At 42.5% G+C, this 15,283-nt stretch overlaps 1 protein-coding gene across 1 annotated transcript in view; it reads right to left on the minus strand.

Annotated features, from left to right (window-relative positions):
• Positions 1-4,716: 4,716 nt before the first annotated feature.
• The window catches only part of VWC2 (von Willebrand factor C domain containing 2), a 114,015-nt gene continuing 103,448 nt past the window's right edge, over positions 4,717-15,283 (minus strand). Inside the window, exon 4 of the mRNA XM_032642591.1 lies at positions 4,717-4,868. Within this exon, the coding sequence (XP_032498482.1) occupies positions 4,717-4,868 (152 nt within the window). The remainder of the gene's footprint in view (positions 4,869-15,283) is intronic.

Consider the following 15,283-nt stretch of genomic DNA (forward strand, 5'->3'; position numbering starts at 1 on the left):
CAGCCATAAAAAGGAATGAAATTGTGCCATTTGCAGCAACATGAATGGACCTGGAGATTATCATACTAAGTGAAGTAGGTCAGACAAAGAAAGACAAATATCATATGATATTGCTTATATGTGGAGTCTAAAGTATGACACTAAAGAACTTATCTATGAAACAGAATCAGACTCACGGACCTAGAGAAGAGATTTGTGCTTGCCAAGGGGGAGGAAGGGTGGGGGAGGGATGGATTGGAGTTTGGGATTAGCAGATACAAACTATTATATATAGGATGGATAAACAACAAGGTCCTACTGTATAGCAAAGGAACTGTATTCAGTATCCTGTGATAAACCATAATGGAAAGGAATATATTAGAAAAATAACATATATATATATATATATATATATATATATATATATATATATGAGTCACTTTGCTGTACAGCAGAAATTAACACAACATTGTAAATCAACTATACTTCAAAAAATAGAAAAAATAAATCATGCTAAAATAAGATACCAAGTGAAGAGTATGGCACGGTATAAAATGACTGTCCAATTAGGACTAAAGAAGCTTTTCACAAGTAATGGCCTTTGAGTTTGATACTGAAAAGTGGCTCATCTCTCCCTGCGCTGAAAAGGCAGGGATGGGAGGTAGAGGCAGGTTCAGAGCCCAGTCTGAGGCAGCTCGATCCTAAGGTGCTGAGAGCCAGCAGGGCCAGGTCAGGGTGTGGACCAGGATCCACATGTAAAGATGCCAGCCTGCCATGCTGAGGAGTCTGGCTGTTCTGTGTGCGATTGGGAGCATTCAGTCAAAATGGAAATCTGTGTTTAGGAAACTAAAATCGTAGACTGGCGAGGTTGCTTTGGAGTGAGGAGCATGGACCAGTTCCACTGTGGAACCATAAAGAGTGGCAGCTGGAATGTGAAAAGTACGAACCGTAAAAATGCATTTATTCTAGAATAAGTGAATTGCTTGCTCTAAACCAGATTATTCAGGAAAAATAATCTGCATCAGCCATCGGAGTGATAGTAAGTGGGCAGGTCTAGTAAGAACATTATGTTGCAAATTATATTGGCCAGAGAAGCCATATGCTGTCACCAATGGTGCCCACTAACTGGGACGCCTGGAACTGTCCCCTGTGCCAATGGGATGACATCTAGGTCACCTTTGTTAATTTTTTATTAATTCTAAAAAGTCAGATGTGTCCTCCAATGCAACACAATTACATCTGACTTTTTAAAATTAATAAAAAGCAGACTTGCTCTCTTGCCTATTAAAGCAAATAGAGTGAGTTGTTAATATTTGCTAATTTGGCTTGTGTCTATACTTTTGTTTTCTCTATGTTTCAGTAATCGATGTTTAAAATAATCGATGCATGTTAGAATAATGCTTGTTAGAAACTGTGTATTTTTCATGTTTCAACTAATGGACACATCAAGAAGTCCGTTTCAATGCTTAAAATCAAAACAAAAACAAAATCGAAAACATCTGAATTCTCTGAAATTTTTTGGGCATTTTTTAACATTGTACACATACAACACTTACATTGGGGGAGTGAAGAGAAGAGTTTATTAAAGTTATTTATGATGCCACAAATTTTAAATCGTTTAAGAATTCATCTCTTTATGTTTTACTGCACACAGGAGATGAAGACATTGAAGGTATGAAAAGATTGAAAAGAAACTAATCAAATGTGAGTTTCAAGGCATATAAATTCCTTGAGGTCAAACATACACTCAGGTCTCCATCTGTACTGCAGACTGTGGCATGTGGCGAAGGGTGCAGCTAACGTTTGTTGTGTGCAGTAGTGAAATACGAGCTTCTGTGAAATGTACAAGTACTGATGGATCCATCCAACAAGGAAAGAGCCTATGGCTGAAAGAATGAATCTAATTTGAAAATCTAAAACATCAGATTAGAAAATTCCAGAGTCACTATTGCTTATACAAGTAGCTTCAGGTTTTCAGATATTGATATAGGTTGAAACATTTTAAATAAATTCATGTAATACATTGGTAAGCATGGTTTCCTTTTTTTCACTTGAGTAAACCATTCAGCAACATTTATGAGGTACTCATGGAGTAGGCCTATTTGAATTTTAAGAATGATGGCTCTCCAATCACTTCTGCACTAGAATTTTAAGCCTCCCTTTTCAGTACTATGTCAAAACCGTATTTTGAAATCAATAACTTGGACCCATACTTTCCTCTGTTAGAGCAGTTTCATCATTAGGAATCTCAGCAAAATGTTCTATGGAAATAGAGGAGGAAACCAAAATTTCCCCCGATATACTTTATGGATGTGAAAGTCTAATATCAACAGCATGAAATAAAGAACCTGAGAATCACATTTCTCTTGGACAACAATGCAAATTGTATCATTCTACATTAAGCCTATGCAGTGTTGTTAATCCATGTTCTGCCCTGTGTTTGGTTATGTATCGTCCTTATGTGGAAAGAGGAGGGGCAGGGGTTACTTTACTGTAATAATGGCCCTGGGGCTCCAGCCTGGAGCATGCCTGGGACAAGGGTGGGTCATGCGAGTTTAGACAATTTCACAGGATGGTGTCAGGTTCACGCTCTCTGTGCAACAAAATACCAGGTTTCCTGGAATTCTCACCACGTTTGAGGAGCCATCACCATGATTTCCAAGCTCGCTGCCCAGCTGGGAGGAGCGACATCACCAAGGGGAGCAGGGAGACTCCGGGCCCCCTTGATGGGGTCTGTCTAGTTGCAGCATGTCCGCTGGGGTGAGAAGAGGCTGCTTGTGTGCTGAGACATCCCTGCTGACCCACCTCCCCAGGAGGCTGGGGCCATTTGTTGACAAAATCATACCTTGATATAACCTTGGCTCATAAAAATCTTCCCTTGGATGATGGAGAGATGGCTGGTTTCTAGTAGCCTTTAATACAAAAAGTAAGTTCTGGAAAGCTGATCACACCTGAGAGCGTCTACGTGGTACTTCCCCTGAGGATTTGCATGGAAAGCTGTGTGCAGAGCCCATTTGGCCCAAAGTGTTCTTGATAAGATAAAAATTAAGCATATGTAAATTTCTTGAGGATTCAGTTAGTGGTGGCTTTGCAGTTACTAAGGTCCACAATGGGTCAACTTTTTAGCGATGACAAAAGTATCCATTTTTCTTGGGTATTATTCAAACGTTAATGACTAAATGATTTCTTCTGTATGGAATGAAGCCTCTTTGACCACCCTTTGCTGACCTCTAGTTCAGCTCTCACCACGATACACAGTGATTGATTTCTTATTTGTGTTGCACCAGAGGCCAAAAGTCCATGAAGGCAGGAAACCATGATTTATTCCTTTTCTTGTGGTCACAATAATTTGTACTTAGATGCTTAATTCAAAATTTTGGAATCAATAAATGTATGGGGGAAAAGCTTTAAAGGCATTAAATAGTGACCATAGTTCTGCTTTTTCTCCCTAAACCTATTAAAACTCTGGCCACCTTTTTCATCAGTGTGTCAGGTGTTGAAGTGATTGATAAAGGCGGACATATTCTATAACCTGCACTGATCAGATCAGCGGGATTAGCAGTGGCTTCTTTTATCCAAATGAAGAGAAGTGGAGTTGGTTTGGAGTGACATGTAACTCCAGGAACGTTGCCCGTGACCTTCGGCGCTGTTGTTTTGATATATTCAACAGAACTGCTTTCTCATGGGGCTCTTGCACAGTGACTAATACAGGGCTCTCGTTCAGGATTGGACTATGCCTGCCATGTAGGAGACAGGATCGCCCCCAGGAGAACCACAAGTCCATGGGCTAGAGAGGTGGGATGTCCGTGCCACATGTAGATTGCAGGTATAGACTTGTTCAGGGGTTCAGTTTCCCTTACCTCTCCTCCAGAGAAACAGGGGTTCCCCTATTTGTGTGCTTCTGCGTGAGGTACCAATGATGCGAATAATCCAGCCTATCCTGTTCCTTAGTTTGGGGCATGATGTAAAGTCACGTTTAGAAGAGAAAGTCAAGTAAGTGAAAATGAAATATCTGCGTGCATCCATCAATGAATGGCCCACGACGTGGGAGCTTCGAATGAACAGAAAAAGCATGTATTAGTCATCTTTGTACCTGCATCCCCCAAATGACTGAGAATGGAGATACTAAAAGCAGTAAGTTACAAGGAGGAAATATTATATTTGTGTCAATTTGACCGGATCTTCTAAGGATCGACACTATATATCTCTCTGTAATGAGATAGAATTTGGAGAGGATCTCAGGGAAAATCAGTTCCCTTATCTTACGATCCATTAATGGGTGCACTATTCCAAGATTCGTAGGAGAATCAGCGACCACAAGTAATCTCACGTGATGGAATCAGAAATGCAGAAGAAATGCAGGTACGCGGCGAGGACAGTTGACAACACAGCATTTTTAATCTGTATCTATAGAAAACATTTATAGAAGCTCTCTAATAGAGGGATTATAGAAATACATTTCATATATAATAGTGTACTTTAGTGTACTTACTGTGAAAATAGCACATTTATTTAGAAGTGGACTTTTTTGCCCAAAGTTCTTGTCGATGTTTTGAAATATGTCCATTTCCTTCTCCTGCAGTTGTTGTGACCAAGAAAAGAAAAAGTACCAACAGTTTTCCACAATTCCTCATCAAAAGTCTGCTCCTTTCGGTCGATATTTCCCAGAGGCATCCAGAACGTTCAGGTAGATCGGGAAAGGATCCTAGAAAACATCTGTGGTCCGTGCGGCCAGCCCTACATCTGCCGGCACTCGTGCCTGGTGCACATGGCCTGCCTCTCAATCCTCCAGGTGCCCTCCTCGTAGGTGCAGTGGCAGACGGTGCACTCGTCCGTCTTCACTTCCCTCCCAGCGGGGATGACAGCGGTCTCGGCAAAGCAGTTTGGGCCTGGAAAGAAGAAACAGATTGCACTTAATTAGGAGAGTTAGCTTTACCCTGCGTGTTTTATCCACTCCCTTTCGGGAAGGACAGTGAAAGAGTTACCATTTCAGGACTATGAAGTGTTCCCAGTTTTTTCCTGAAATGAAAGCCATGTTATTTAAAATGATACAAATGAACTTATTTACCAAACAGAAACAGACTCACAGACTTAGAGAATGAACTTAGGTTAGCAGAGGGGGAAGGGATATTCAGGGGGTTTGGAGTCAATGGACATGTACACACTGCTATATTTAAAATGGATAACCAACAAGGACCTACTGTATAGCACAGGGAGCTCTGCTCAATGTTATGTGGCAGCCTGGATGGGAGGGGAGTTTGGAGAATGGATACATGCATGTATGGCTGAGTCACTTTGCTGTGTACCTGAAACTATCACTACATTGATTTTTATTTGTTTTATTTGTTTTAATCACAACATTGTTAACTGGCTATACTCAAACATAAAATTAAAAGTTTAAAAAAATTTTAAAAATAAAGTTTTTATGAATGACAATCCTGTGTTTTTCACCGACTGTGATTTTCAGTTTGGGGGCCTTCTACGTGGGCTGGATCTGCAATCCTGTGATTCAATTAATTCCAAGTAATCATAGAAAAACTTGATTAACGGGGACTTTCAGAGAACCCGGCTTATCAGGAGAGAGAGCGGAAACAAGCAAATTGCTTGAAGTGACATAAATCCAGTGTTACCACCACACCTCTTAGAGCAGGTTTCAAAGGTCAGCTTACAGAACAACCACCTGGACGGCTCTAGAAACACCGGTTAGTGGTCCCACCCCCTAGCACTTCTGACTCAGGTTTGGGCTGTGAGCAGGGAATCTGCTTGGATAACAAGTGCCCCGGTGATGCCGGTGCTGGCCTGGGGCCACACTTTGAGAGGCACTGTCTCAGCATGAACCAGGGGTACATGGTCCACAGTCTTCCTTGAGAACTGAAGACCCCTCGATTCTTGATCAACATCACCTGCCAGCTTCTCCGCCAACAAAGGTGCCATGTGTACATCTTACTCCATGTAAAATCCAGGACACGAAGCAATGGTTATCAGGGAGATTTCCAGTGTGAGTGTTCGGTTGAAACAAATGGTTTCTGTGCTACAGTTCATACCACTCAGTCATATGGGAACAACTGCTCAGCCTCCAAACCTTTCTCTGAAACGGAGACATCGGTCCTTACCTCAGCCTTGAACACAGGGCTCTCAGGCTCATCCTCCCTTCCTTCGCTTCTACAGCCTTGGATAATGTGCTCACACCAAAGCACGCCCAATGACACTGTATCAAGTCATCAAACACGTGAAAAATCTTCATCTGCAGAATTTTAAAAAATGAATGAATCCGCCAAAACTCTAGGATAAAAACTGGCTTTTTTGTCATTCTAGTCAGAATAACTCCAAGCAGAGTAACTCATGCTTCAGTGGCTTTGTCTTCTGTGTCAGCCAAGCGGCAAGGATCAGGGCTCCAGAAGGTGGCCCTGGAGACCTCACCCCCGGGCACCGCCCCTTCTCCCGCCAGGAGCTCCGCTTTCCTCGGGCCCCTCCACTCAGACCCGCCCTAGGTTCCTCTCCTGACCCCGCTTGTCTCCCCAAGACCTCAAAGCATTGACAGTCATCCAGCTGAGGAGGAGCCCAAACACAGATCAGCCCGGTTTTCTCCGTTGAGCACTGCTCCTGGTTTCCCAGAGGGCAGCGGTCTCTGCAGGTTGCTGACACGTCACGCTCACACGCCTGGAACCACTGCCTCTTCGGTCCCAAAGTCACTCCTGCATCAGCTTCGGTGAATCAGGATACTTGAACTCCAGACCCTCCCCACATGTAGGCCCACAGGAGGTCCCTGATCTCCAAACCCCCCACCCAGCCCACCTCCCGTTCCTCGGCCTTGGACTGTGTCCTCGGCTCTGTGAGGTCAGAGGCCAAAGAGCCACAGCAGCAGCTGCAGGTGGGACCCACCCTGTGAGCCCTGGTCCCACTCGGCTCCTGGGATGCCCTGACTTTTTGACACCAGGTCTCTTTGGTGTGCTTTTCTCTTTTTGTCTCTTTTTCAGAGTTTGATTTGAGGGTCCAATCGCCTTCTAATTTGCCCTAATATCTATCAGTGTGCTTTGCACATAGAGGGTACTCCATAATTGCCCAGAAAACCTGTACCTTTAGATACAGATATTCATGCAGTTACCTGTCTCCTCTTCAGAAAAATCTGGATTCAAAGTCTGGTACCACTACTCACTAGTTATGAGATCTTGGACTAAGGGATGTCATTGTTCTGAGCCTTAATGGCCTCATCTGCAGAATGGGAATACCATACATCACCGGAGTCCTGAGGATTACGCTAGAATAGGTAGCACACTTCTGCCCTCAAGTTATTCAACAGTTCCTATCCCTCTTGCCTGAATTAACCTATGTCATTGTAGTAGTCACTTCTAATGAGTTTTTATTAGTATTAACTTATGTCTATTTTCTATATCACTGTAGGACTTTGGATCTTTCTTTCTCAGTGATTTGTAACCACTGCAGTCTTTATTCTTTTTTATATTCAAATTGTCCCAATTCGGCTTTTGAGTGGCCCCAGCTTTAGGCCACTCCCGTGTCCTTCAGACACACTCCCTCAGCTGCTACCAGCCTCGGCCACATCGGTGCCAGCAACGCATTTTCAGCTCACTTTGCCCACATCTGAAATCAGCCTTTTCTCTGAGGGGCCCAGGTTCCTTTGGTGGAGAGCGATACCGAGGATCCAAGGCCTGATTATTGCAAGTGCTCATTATTACTGGGAAGTCACTGCATCCAGCCCCTCTCAGTGGGCACAGGTGGGGACACACACACACACACACACACACACACACACACACACGCACAGGTTTCAAATTGTGAGTTGACATTATTAGGATTCATAATCCTTTCTTCTTAGATTTTATACGTGCACCTCTTTTCTCTTACAATGAAACACTTCAAATTGATCTCTCTCTCACAGTCACGTAAAAGAGTTTTAAAATGACACCGTAAGTGCTATTCCTAACAGTAAGATTTTCTTAGTTCTCAGAGTTGGTGCCCTTTGTTCAGAAGTCACCCAGCCCTTCTCTCCACGTGGCCGTATGAACAGTGGTGTACAGCGTGAGCCTCGTTTGCCTCACTGCGCTCTCCCACCCAGCCACTGCGATGGCCAGCTTCACCAGCTCTACTGTATCCCCTAGCGTAACTTTCTTTAAAAGAATCAGCAAATTATTATTGATTCGTCTTTCTTTCGTAAAAGGTAGCATACTCCTAACTCTACGTACTTGGCTGTTTTCGCTTAAAAATATGTCCCAGGGGGTCACTCCACATCCGTACACAGGGCTCGTGTGAGGCAGCACCCCTGTGTCCCCGTCACAAGCAAGGTCAGTGGGCATTTGGAAACCGGCCTCCCAAAACCACCCGCCCCCACCCCGTGTATACGAAATGCTTAAATGCTGAGAGCGTTTATTATCATTTGCTTCAGGCTAGGAAGAGATATGGTAAAGTGAGGCTCACAAGAAAGTGCTGGTAGTGTATTAGTAAAATGTGTATCCACGAAGAAAAGCAAAATCCAACAAAAACACCAAGTGTTCAAAAAGGTAATTTAAGCACCTAATCCAGGCGGTAGAAAGCAACAATTTACACTTTGTCTCATATAAGAAAGTGTTTGTTTCATAAGCTTTCAAAATACTTATATATAAAGTCATCTCCTTATTACTGCTTAATGAATAGTGAGAAGAAACCCTGATTCTGGGTCTTCACTGAGTCTTAACTTTGGATTAAACTCAGGTCGAAGGTTCTACAAGCATCTGGACTGTCAGGTATTTGTCTCCCAGGCCTGTGATTAAAAAAGAGCAATTAGGGCTTCCCTGGTGGCGCAGTGGTTGAGAATCCGCCTGCCGATGCAGGGGACACGGGTTCGTGCCCCCGTCCGGGAAGATCCCACATGCCGCAGAGCGGCTGGGCCCGTGAGCCATGGCTGCTGAGCCTGCGCGTCTGGAGCCTGTGCTCCGCAACGGGAGAGGCCACAACAGTGAGAGGCCCGCGTACCCCAAAAAAAAAAAAAAAAAAAAAAAAAAGAGCAATTATTCCTGGTAAAGGATTTTACTATGACATAATTTGTAAATTTTTGACCATTGTTGCATCTGGATTATGTTATAACCCCTTTCCTAACCCCTCGTAGGTTTGGACACCACGTGGGGACACTTTTGTCTGTCGTGGCAAGACTGACAGGAGGGGAGAGGGAACTGTGTTCCAAATTGGTGCGTTTTGTTCAAAAGTCACTTAACTCTTTTCTCTGTGTGGTCGTATCAGTAACACAGTTAGGTGGTACAAGTGTCGACCCTTGAAGAATTTACAAAATAAGCTTTCTTCATAGGTATATAACTGAATCACTGTGCTGTACACCTGAAACTAACACAACACTGTAAATCAACTATACTGCGATTTAAAAAAAGAAGAAAAATAAGCTTTCTTCATGTAAAATAATTTTAGTCTGAGTAGAGGGTTATTCACGTGACTTTTAGAATTATATGCACTGTTGCTGTTTCTTCCTGCTTCAAATATTTACTTATGATATAGTTCAACAGAGTTACTGCTCCTGTACTTTGTAAGTTCTTTTTGAATCAAAACCACATAAAAGTGTTTTTGGTAAATTGTGAACAGTTCACTAAAATACAATTTCTACAACCTATTGATATTTCTATAACAGATTCCAATTACTGAAAATTTCCAAATCTTCCATCTTGAAAGCAATGTTCCTATAAATTAACCAAATTATGAGACTCTTGTACCCAACTCCCTCTGAATGTGTACACACACACACACACACACACACACACACATTGTTTTCCTATGAACCATATTACTTTAAAAATTTTTTATTTTGAAGTTATAGATTCCAGTCAAACCAGGAAGTTGGTATTACAGGGAGAACCCATGTGCTTTTCACTCAGTTTTCCCAAGTTACATCTTACGTAGTTATAGCACAAAACCAGTGGGAGGAGCTGACAGGTACAGTGGGTGTGTGCACACCTGTGTCATTTTATCATCTGCGTAGTTTTGTGTGACCATCACCAGACCAAGATCCAGAACCACTCCATCACCACCAAGATCACCCTCATGCCTCCGTTTAGAGCCACTGTTATCACCCTCCCCACCCGCTCAACCTTAACCCTGGAAATCACTATCCTTTTCATATCTATAGTTTTGTCATTAAAAGAATGTTACATACGTGGAATGGAACAGTAAGTGACTTCTGAGGTTGGCTTTTTAAACTCAGCATAAGACCCTTGAGACCTTGCCAAGCTGTCAAAAGTACCAATGGCTCATTCCTTTTACAGAGATGTTTCCATGCTATGGATGGACCCCACTTTATCCATGCACCTACTGATGAACATTTTGGATTTTCTCCCAGTTTTTTGGCTATCAAGGAGAAAGCTGCTATAAAAATTCACGTATGTGTTTTGCGTGAACATAATCTTCATTCTTCTGAGATGAGAGCCCAGGAGTGCAATCACTGGCGCCTACAGCAGTTGTAGGTTCAGTTTTATGAGAAACTACCAAACTGTTTACCAGAGTAACTATGAAATTTACATTGCAATCAGCAGTCCGTTTATTTGCATTCTCAATCATAATTATTTTAAAATTCTGGTTTGATAATTCCAACATGTCCTATCTGACTCTGGTTCTGGTCTCTTCAAACTGTTTGTTTGTTTTTTGCCTCTTGGTGTACCTCGTTAATTTCGTTTTGAATGGTCACCCATGATGCACTGGGGAAGAGGAACTACTCTAAAAAGAACTTTAGTAACCCTGACAGCAAGGTGGAGGGAGGGTTCTCAGTCCCATCATTAGGTCTTAACCTTTTCGTATTTGCTTCTGGACTGTGAGCTTCACAAGTGTTTCTTAGCCCCCCACCTTCCCCCTTGGTTGTACGGATGGCTCCGGGGGCTGGAGTTGGGTATTTCCCTTCCCCCACTTCAATTGCGCTTGGATAAAACCTCAACAGGTTAGGCTCTGGTCAAGTTTCTCCTGAGATCAGAACTTTTTTAAAAGAACAGAAGGTTCTGAAATATTTCAGAAAGGATACGTACCCCCTTCTTCTGTCAAAAGATGTCAAAGTTCACGTAACTGTGAGGACACCCCATGTCTGGGGCCCCCGGGGGTTTTGACTCTCAGCAATTCGTCACGTACAGGTTAGGTTTTCCTGCCCTGGCGCTGATTCACATGGAGGTCTCTGCTCTGGTGAGTTTGATTCTCTACATCTGTCTCTACGTCTCTCCAAATTTTAGGGAGATTCAGTTTGCTTTGTGACCTTACTTCTTTGATGGATCTAAGAAGTGTTACCGATTTTTCCATTTGTTGAGCTTTTTACTTGTTTTTAGGATGGAGAGGTGACTGGAAACCCTACTGATTGACTTTTGAGCCAACTTTGCATTCCTGGAAAAAGAAAATTCCTTGTGGTCATAACATAAAATCCTTTTTATATATTGATGTATTTGATTTGCTAATAAAAATGTTAAGAAATGCTGTTTATTTATTAAAGATATTGGTCTGTACTTTTTAAAATATTGCCTTTCGTTTAGTTTTGGTATCAGGTTGATACTGACTTCATAGAATGGGTTGGGAAGTATTTCTTCCTCTTCTCTTCTTGGAAGATTTTATAGAAGTGATATTAGTTCTTTAAATGTCTGGTACTTTTCTCCAATGGAAACATCAGGACCTGGAGTTTTGAGGGGACTTTAAAATTATGAATTCCATTTCCTTAGTAGCTTTCATACAGGTTATCTGTCTCATGTTGGGTAAGTTGAGGCAGCTCATATTTTTCAAGGAGTTGGTTCATATCCTCTAAATTGTTAAATTTATGTGTGTAGAGCTGTTAGTATTCTTTTATTATCCTTTTAATTTCTGTGGGATCTGTAATGACATCTCCTGTTTTATTCTTAATATTAGTAATTTGCATCTTCTCTATTTTTTTTTCCCTGTGTCGTATTAAGGGTTTATCAGTTTTGTTGATCTTTGAAAAAAAAAAAAAAACAGCTTTTTATTTAATTTTCACAACTGACTTTCTGTTTGCAGTTTTATTGACTTGTTTTGTTTTTATCATTACTATTTTATTCTTTCTATTACTTTCAGTTTGTTTTCTTTTCTTTTTCTTTTTTTAATAAATTTATTTATTTAATTTTGGCTGCCTTGGTCTTTGTTGCTGCGCGCGGGCTTTCTCTAGTTGCGGCGAGTGGGGGCTACTCTTGGTTGCAGTTCACGTGCTTCTCATTGCGGTGGTTTCTCTTGTTGTGGAGCACGGGCTCTAGGTGCGTGGGCTTCAGTAGCTGCAGCATGTGGTCTCAGTAGTTGTGGCGTGAGTGCTCTAGAGCACAGGCTCGGTAGCTGTGGCACACAGGCTTAGCTGCTCCACGGCATGTGGGATCTTCCCGGACCAGGGCTTGAGCTCCTGTCCCCTGCACTGGTAGGCGGATTCTTAACCACTGTGCCACCAGGGAAGTCCCTGATGTTCTTTTTCTAGTTTCTTGAGTTGGTGATTTACATTATTGATTTGAGAATTTTCCTCTTTTCTAATGTAAGCATTTAGTTCCATAAATCTCTCTTTCAGTTCTACTTTAGCTGTGGTCTCATAAGTTTTGATGTGTGGTAGTTGTATTTTCAATTTCATGAAACACTTACTTTAAATTTATAGACTTGGGGGCTTCCCTGGTGGCACAGTGGTTGAGAATCTGCTTGCTAATGCAGGGGACACGGGTTCGAGCCCTGGTCTGGGAAGATCCCACATGCCACGGAGCAACTAGGACTGTGAAGCACAACTACTGAGCCTGCGCATCTGGAGCCTGTGCTCTGCAACAAGAGAGGCCACGATAGTGAGAGGCCCGCGCACTGCGATGAAGAGTGGCCCCCGCTTGCCACAACTAGAGAAAGCCCTTGCACAGAAACGAAGACCCAACACAGCAAAAATAAATAAATTAATTAATAAAACTCCTACCCCCAACATCTTCTTAAAAAAAAAAAATTATAGACTTGAAGTCCAAGAACCACTTAGGAACTTGAAAAACAAAAAAAAACACATATAACTTGATGAACTAAAACATAAATTACTGAAGAGAATCCGGATGTACAAAAGCAGTCTGGTCACTACAATTATTCAGTGGCAAATAAAGCCATATTTATATATATGACTTCATTAGGAAGTAGGGGAATAGAGAGAAGCAGTTTTTAATCTTAATTAATCTAATTATAATATCTGATATTTATATGGTACTTTAAAAAATACGATGCATGCAGAAGAATTTTATAAATGGAAATGAGATTTAGAGGGAATAAACATTAGTCCAAGTCACATGGCTCATAACTAATCATTGATACATTAAATTCTATTGCTGGCCTGGCTGTTACTCAAGGACGCTCAGGCTAAAAATGGCTGATTTCAAAACGAACACAGCGTATAATGCCTTTTTGCCTGAGGAACAGTTGTTCAAGCAGGCAGTTGATGGGCGTTGGCTACCCAAACCGTAATTCTTAATTCTTAATTTGTTATTGCATTTTTCAGTTTCAACTTTTTCAGTATAACCCAGTTCTCAGTGAAATTCTCCAGCTTTTCTTCTGTCTTCTTGTGCATGTTAATCTGTTACTTTAAAAACCTTCTGAAATAGTCACCATATCTTGATAACCTGTGAGTCTCTCATTTCCTAGTTTGCTTTTCTCTTGGTTTGGGGTCATTTGGTATTTCTTGGCTTGCCTGGAAGTTTTGAATTAAACAACAGATACTGTGAAAGCGACATTGTACAGGCCCCGGATAGAGCCTTTTGGCTGACAGAGTACAGGAGGGCTACAGTGATCTGGCCGCGAATGGATTTGAGGCTTTGTTCGGGTTGGTCTTTTCCAGCCCCCCAGCTCACTCCTAGGGCACAGCCTTTCTTGAAGTCTTGGTTGAAAACTCCTGCTGTTTGCTGGGGCCCCTCCACACGCTCTCTTGAGCACTGTAGTCCTGGCAGGTCTCCGCAAGCTCCAGCCACCCAGTTGCTGCTTTCTGCTCGGGTTCTGCTTCTCTTACCTGGCACATTGCAGCTTTGCAGTCTGCAAATGCCTTGAAGGAAAATTACATGAAGAATTTGGGCCTCACTTCTTTGTCGTTCCCTCCTCTTCTCAAATGCAGCCTCCCTCTCAGTTCCCAGCCTCCCTGGCAGCCCAAACACCACCTTCCACCTCCCAGCTCAGCCAGAAGCTGCCACCTGGGCTATGGCTTTCCGCAGGACACCTGTCTCTGCTCTAGATCCTGCAAATGCCCTGAGCAAACACTGGGGAGGTGAGTATGGAGCTTAGCTCAGTGAGCCTGCCTTTCCTCTGACAGCTAGACCTCCAAGTCCTTTGCACTCTGATATCTTCAAACCATTTTTTTAAAAAAAACTGCATGTATATTTTATCCAAACCTTAGAGTTGATCTCACTGGGAGAGTTTTTCCACACACTCTATCATGGTGTGAATGAAAAATGTCACTGTGACATCAGTACACAAAGGATGTTGCCGCCATCAAGCCATCACGTTACAGCGGCCCTGACGGTGAGCCCTGAGGGAACTCAGGATGGAAGCAGGACGCCCTCAATCCAGCCGTCAGCCAGCCACGGCAGCCCACCCCAGCGGTGCACCCTGAGGGGACTCCGGATGAGAAAACACAGGACACCGGCCCCAGATGGCTGAGGTGCAGAACAAAGGGATGCTTTCAGTGAGCCCAGACTCTTGCATCTTCCCATGCATAGAAAAGCGCTAAATTCCTTAACTTGAGATGCCTGGTTTTCTTTAACTAACAGTCATCTTTTGATGTTCCCACTACCTGGTCTTTGTTGCAAAAACTCCTCTATATCCTGGCCCACCCTTACGTCTTCACAGCAGTCCCTCAGAGCTATCTGACAGCCTGTCTGGGCTTAAGTCCTCAGTTTTTTTTTTGCCAAATAAAGCAGAATTCTCGATTTTTAGGTTGTGCATTTTTTTTTTTCAATTGACACTAACAATTCCCAAGTGAGAAAGGAGAAGATGCTAAGTAGCCCTGTAAGACAGGATGTTAACCTGTAAAAATTGATCAGATGTTTTCACTGTTTAGGCAAGTGGGGATGGTGACTCGAAGATGCTGTGGATTTATTGATCTGTAAAAAGTCAGATGGCAGGTTATGGAACTTAGCAATCTCCTATGTGCATTCCTTTCCTGGATGATTCTATGCATCCCTGTATTTGAACAGGCTCTTTTGTCTTCCTGCTGGTTCTATCCTTAGCAAATTAAACACAATTTTGCATGTGTCGTCTATCCATTTATGTAAAAATATAATTTATATCAGGATTCAGTTTCACAGTTTATAGCAAGTACATCTGACCAACAATTATTAGG

Source organism: Phocoena sinus, chromosome 9, assembly GCF_008692025.1.
Source record: "Phocoena sinus isolate mPhoSin1 chromosome 9, mPhoSin1.pri, whole genome shotgun sequence".
Lineage (NCBI taxonomy): Eukaryota > Metazoa > Chordata > Mammalia > Artiodactyla > Phocoenidae > Phocoena > Phocoena sinus.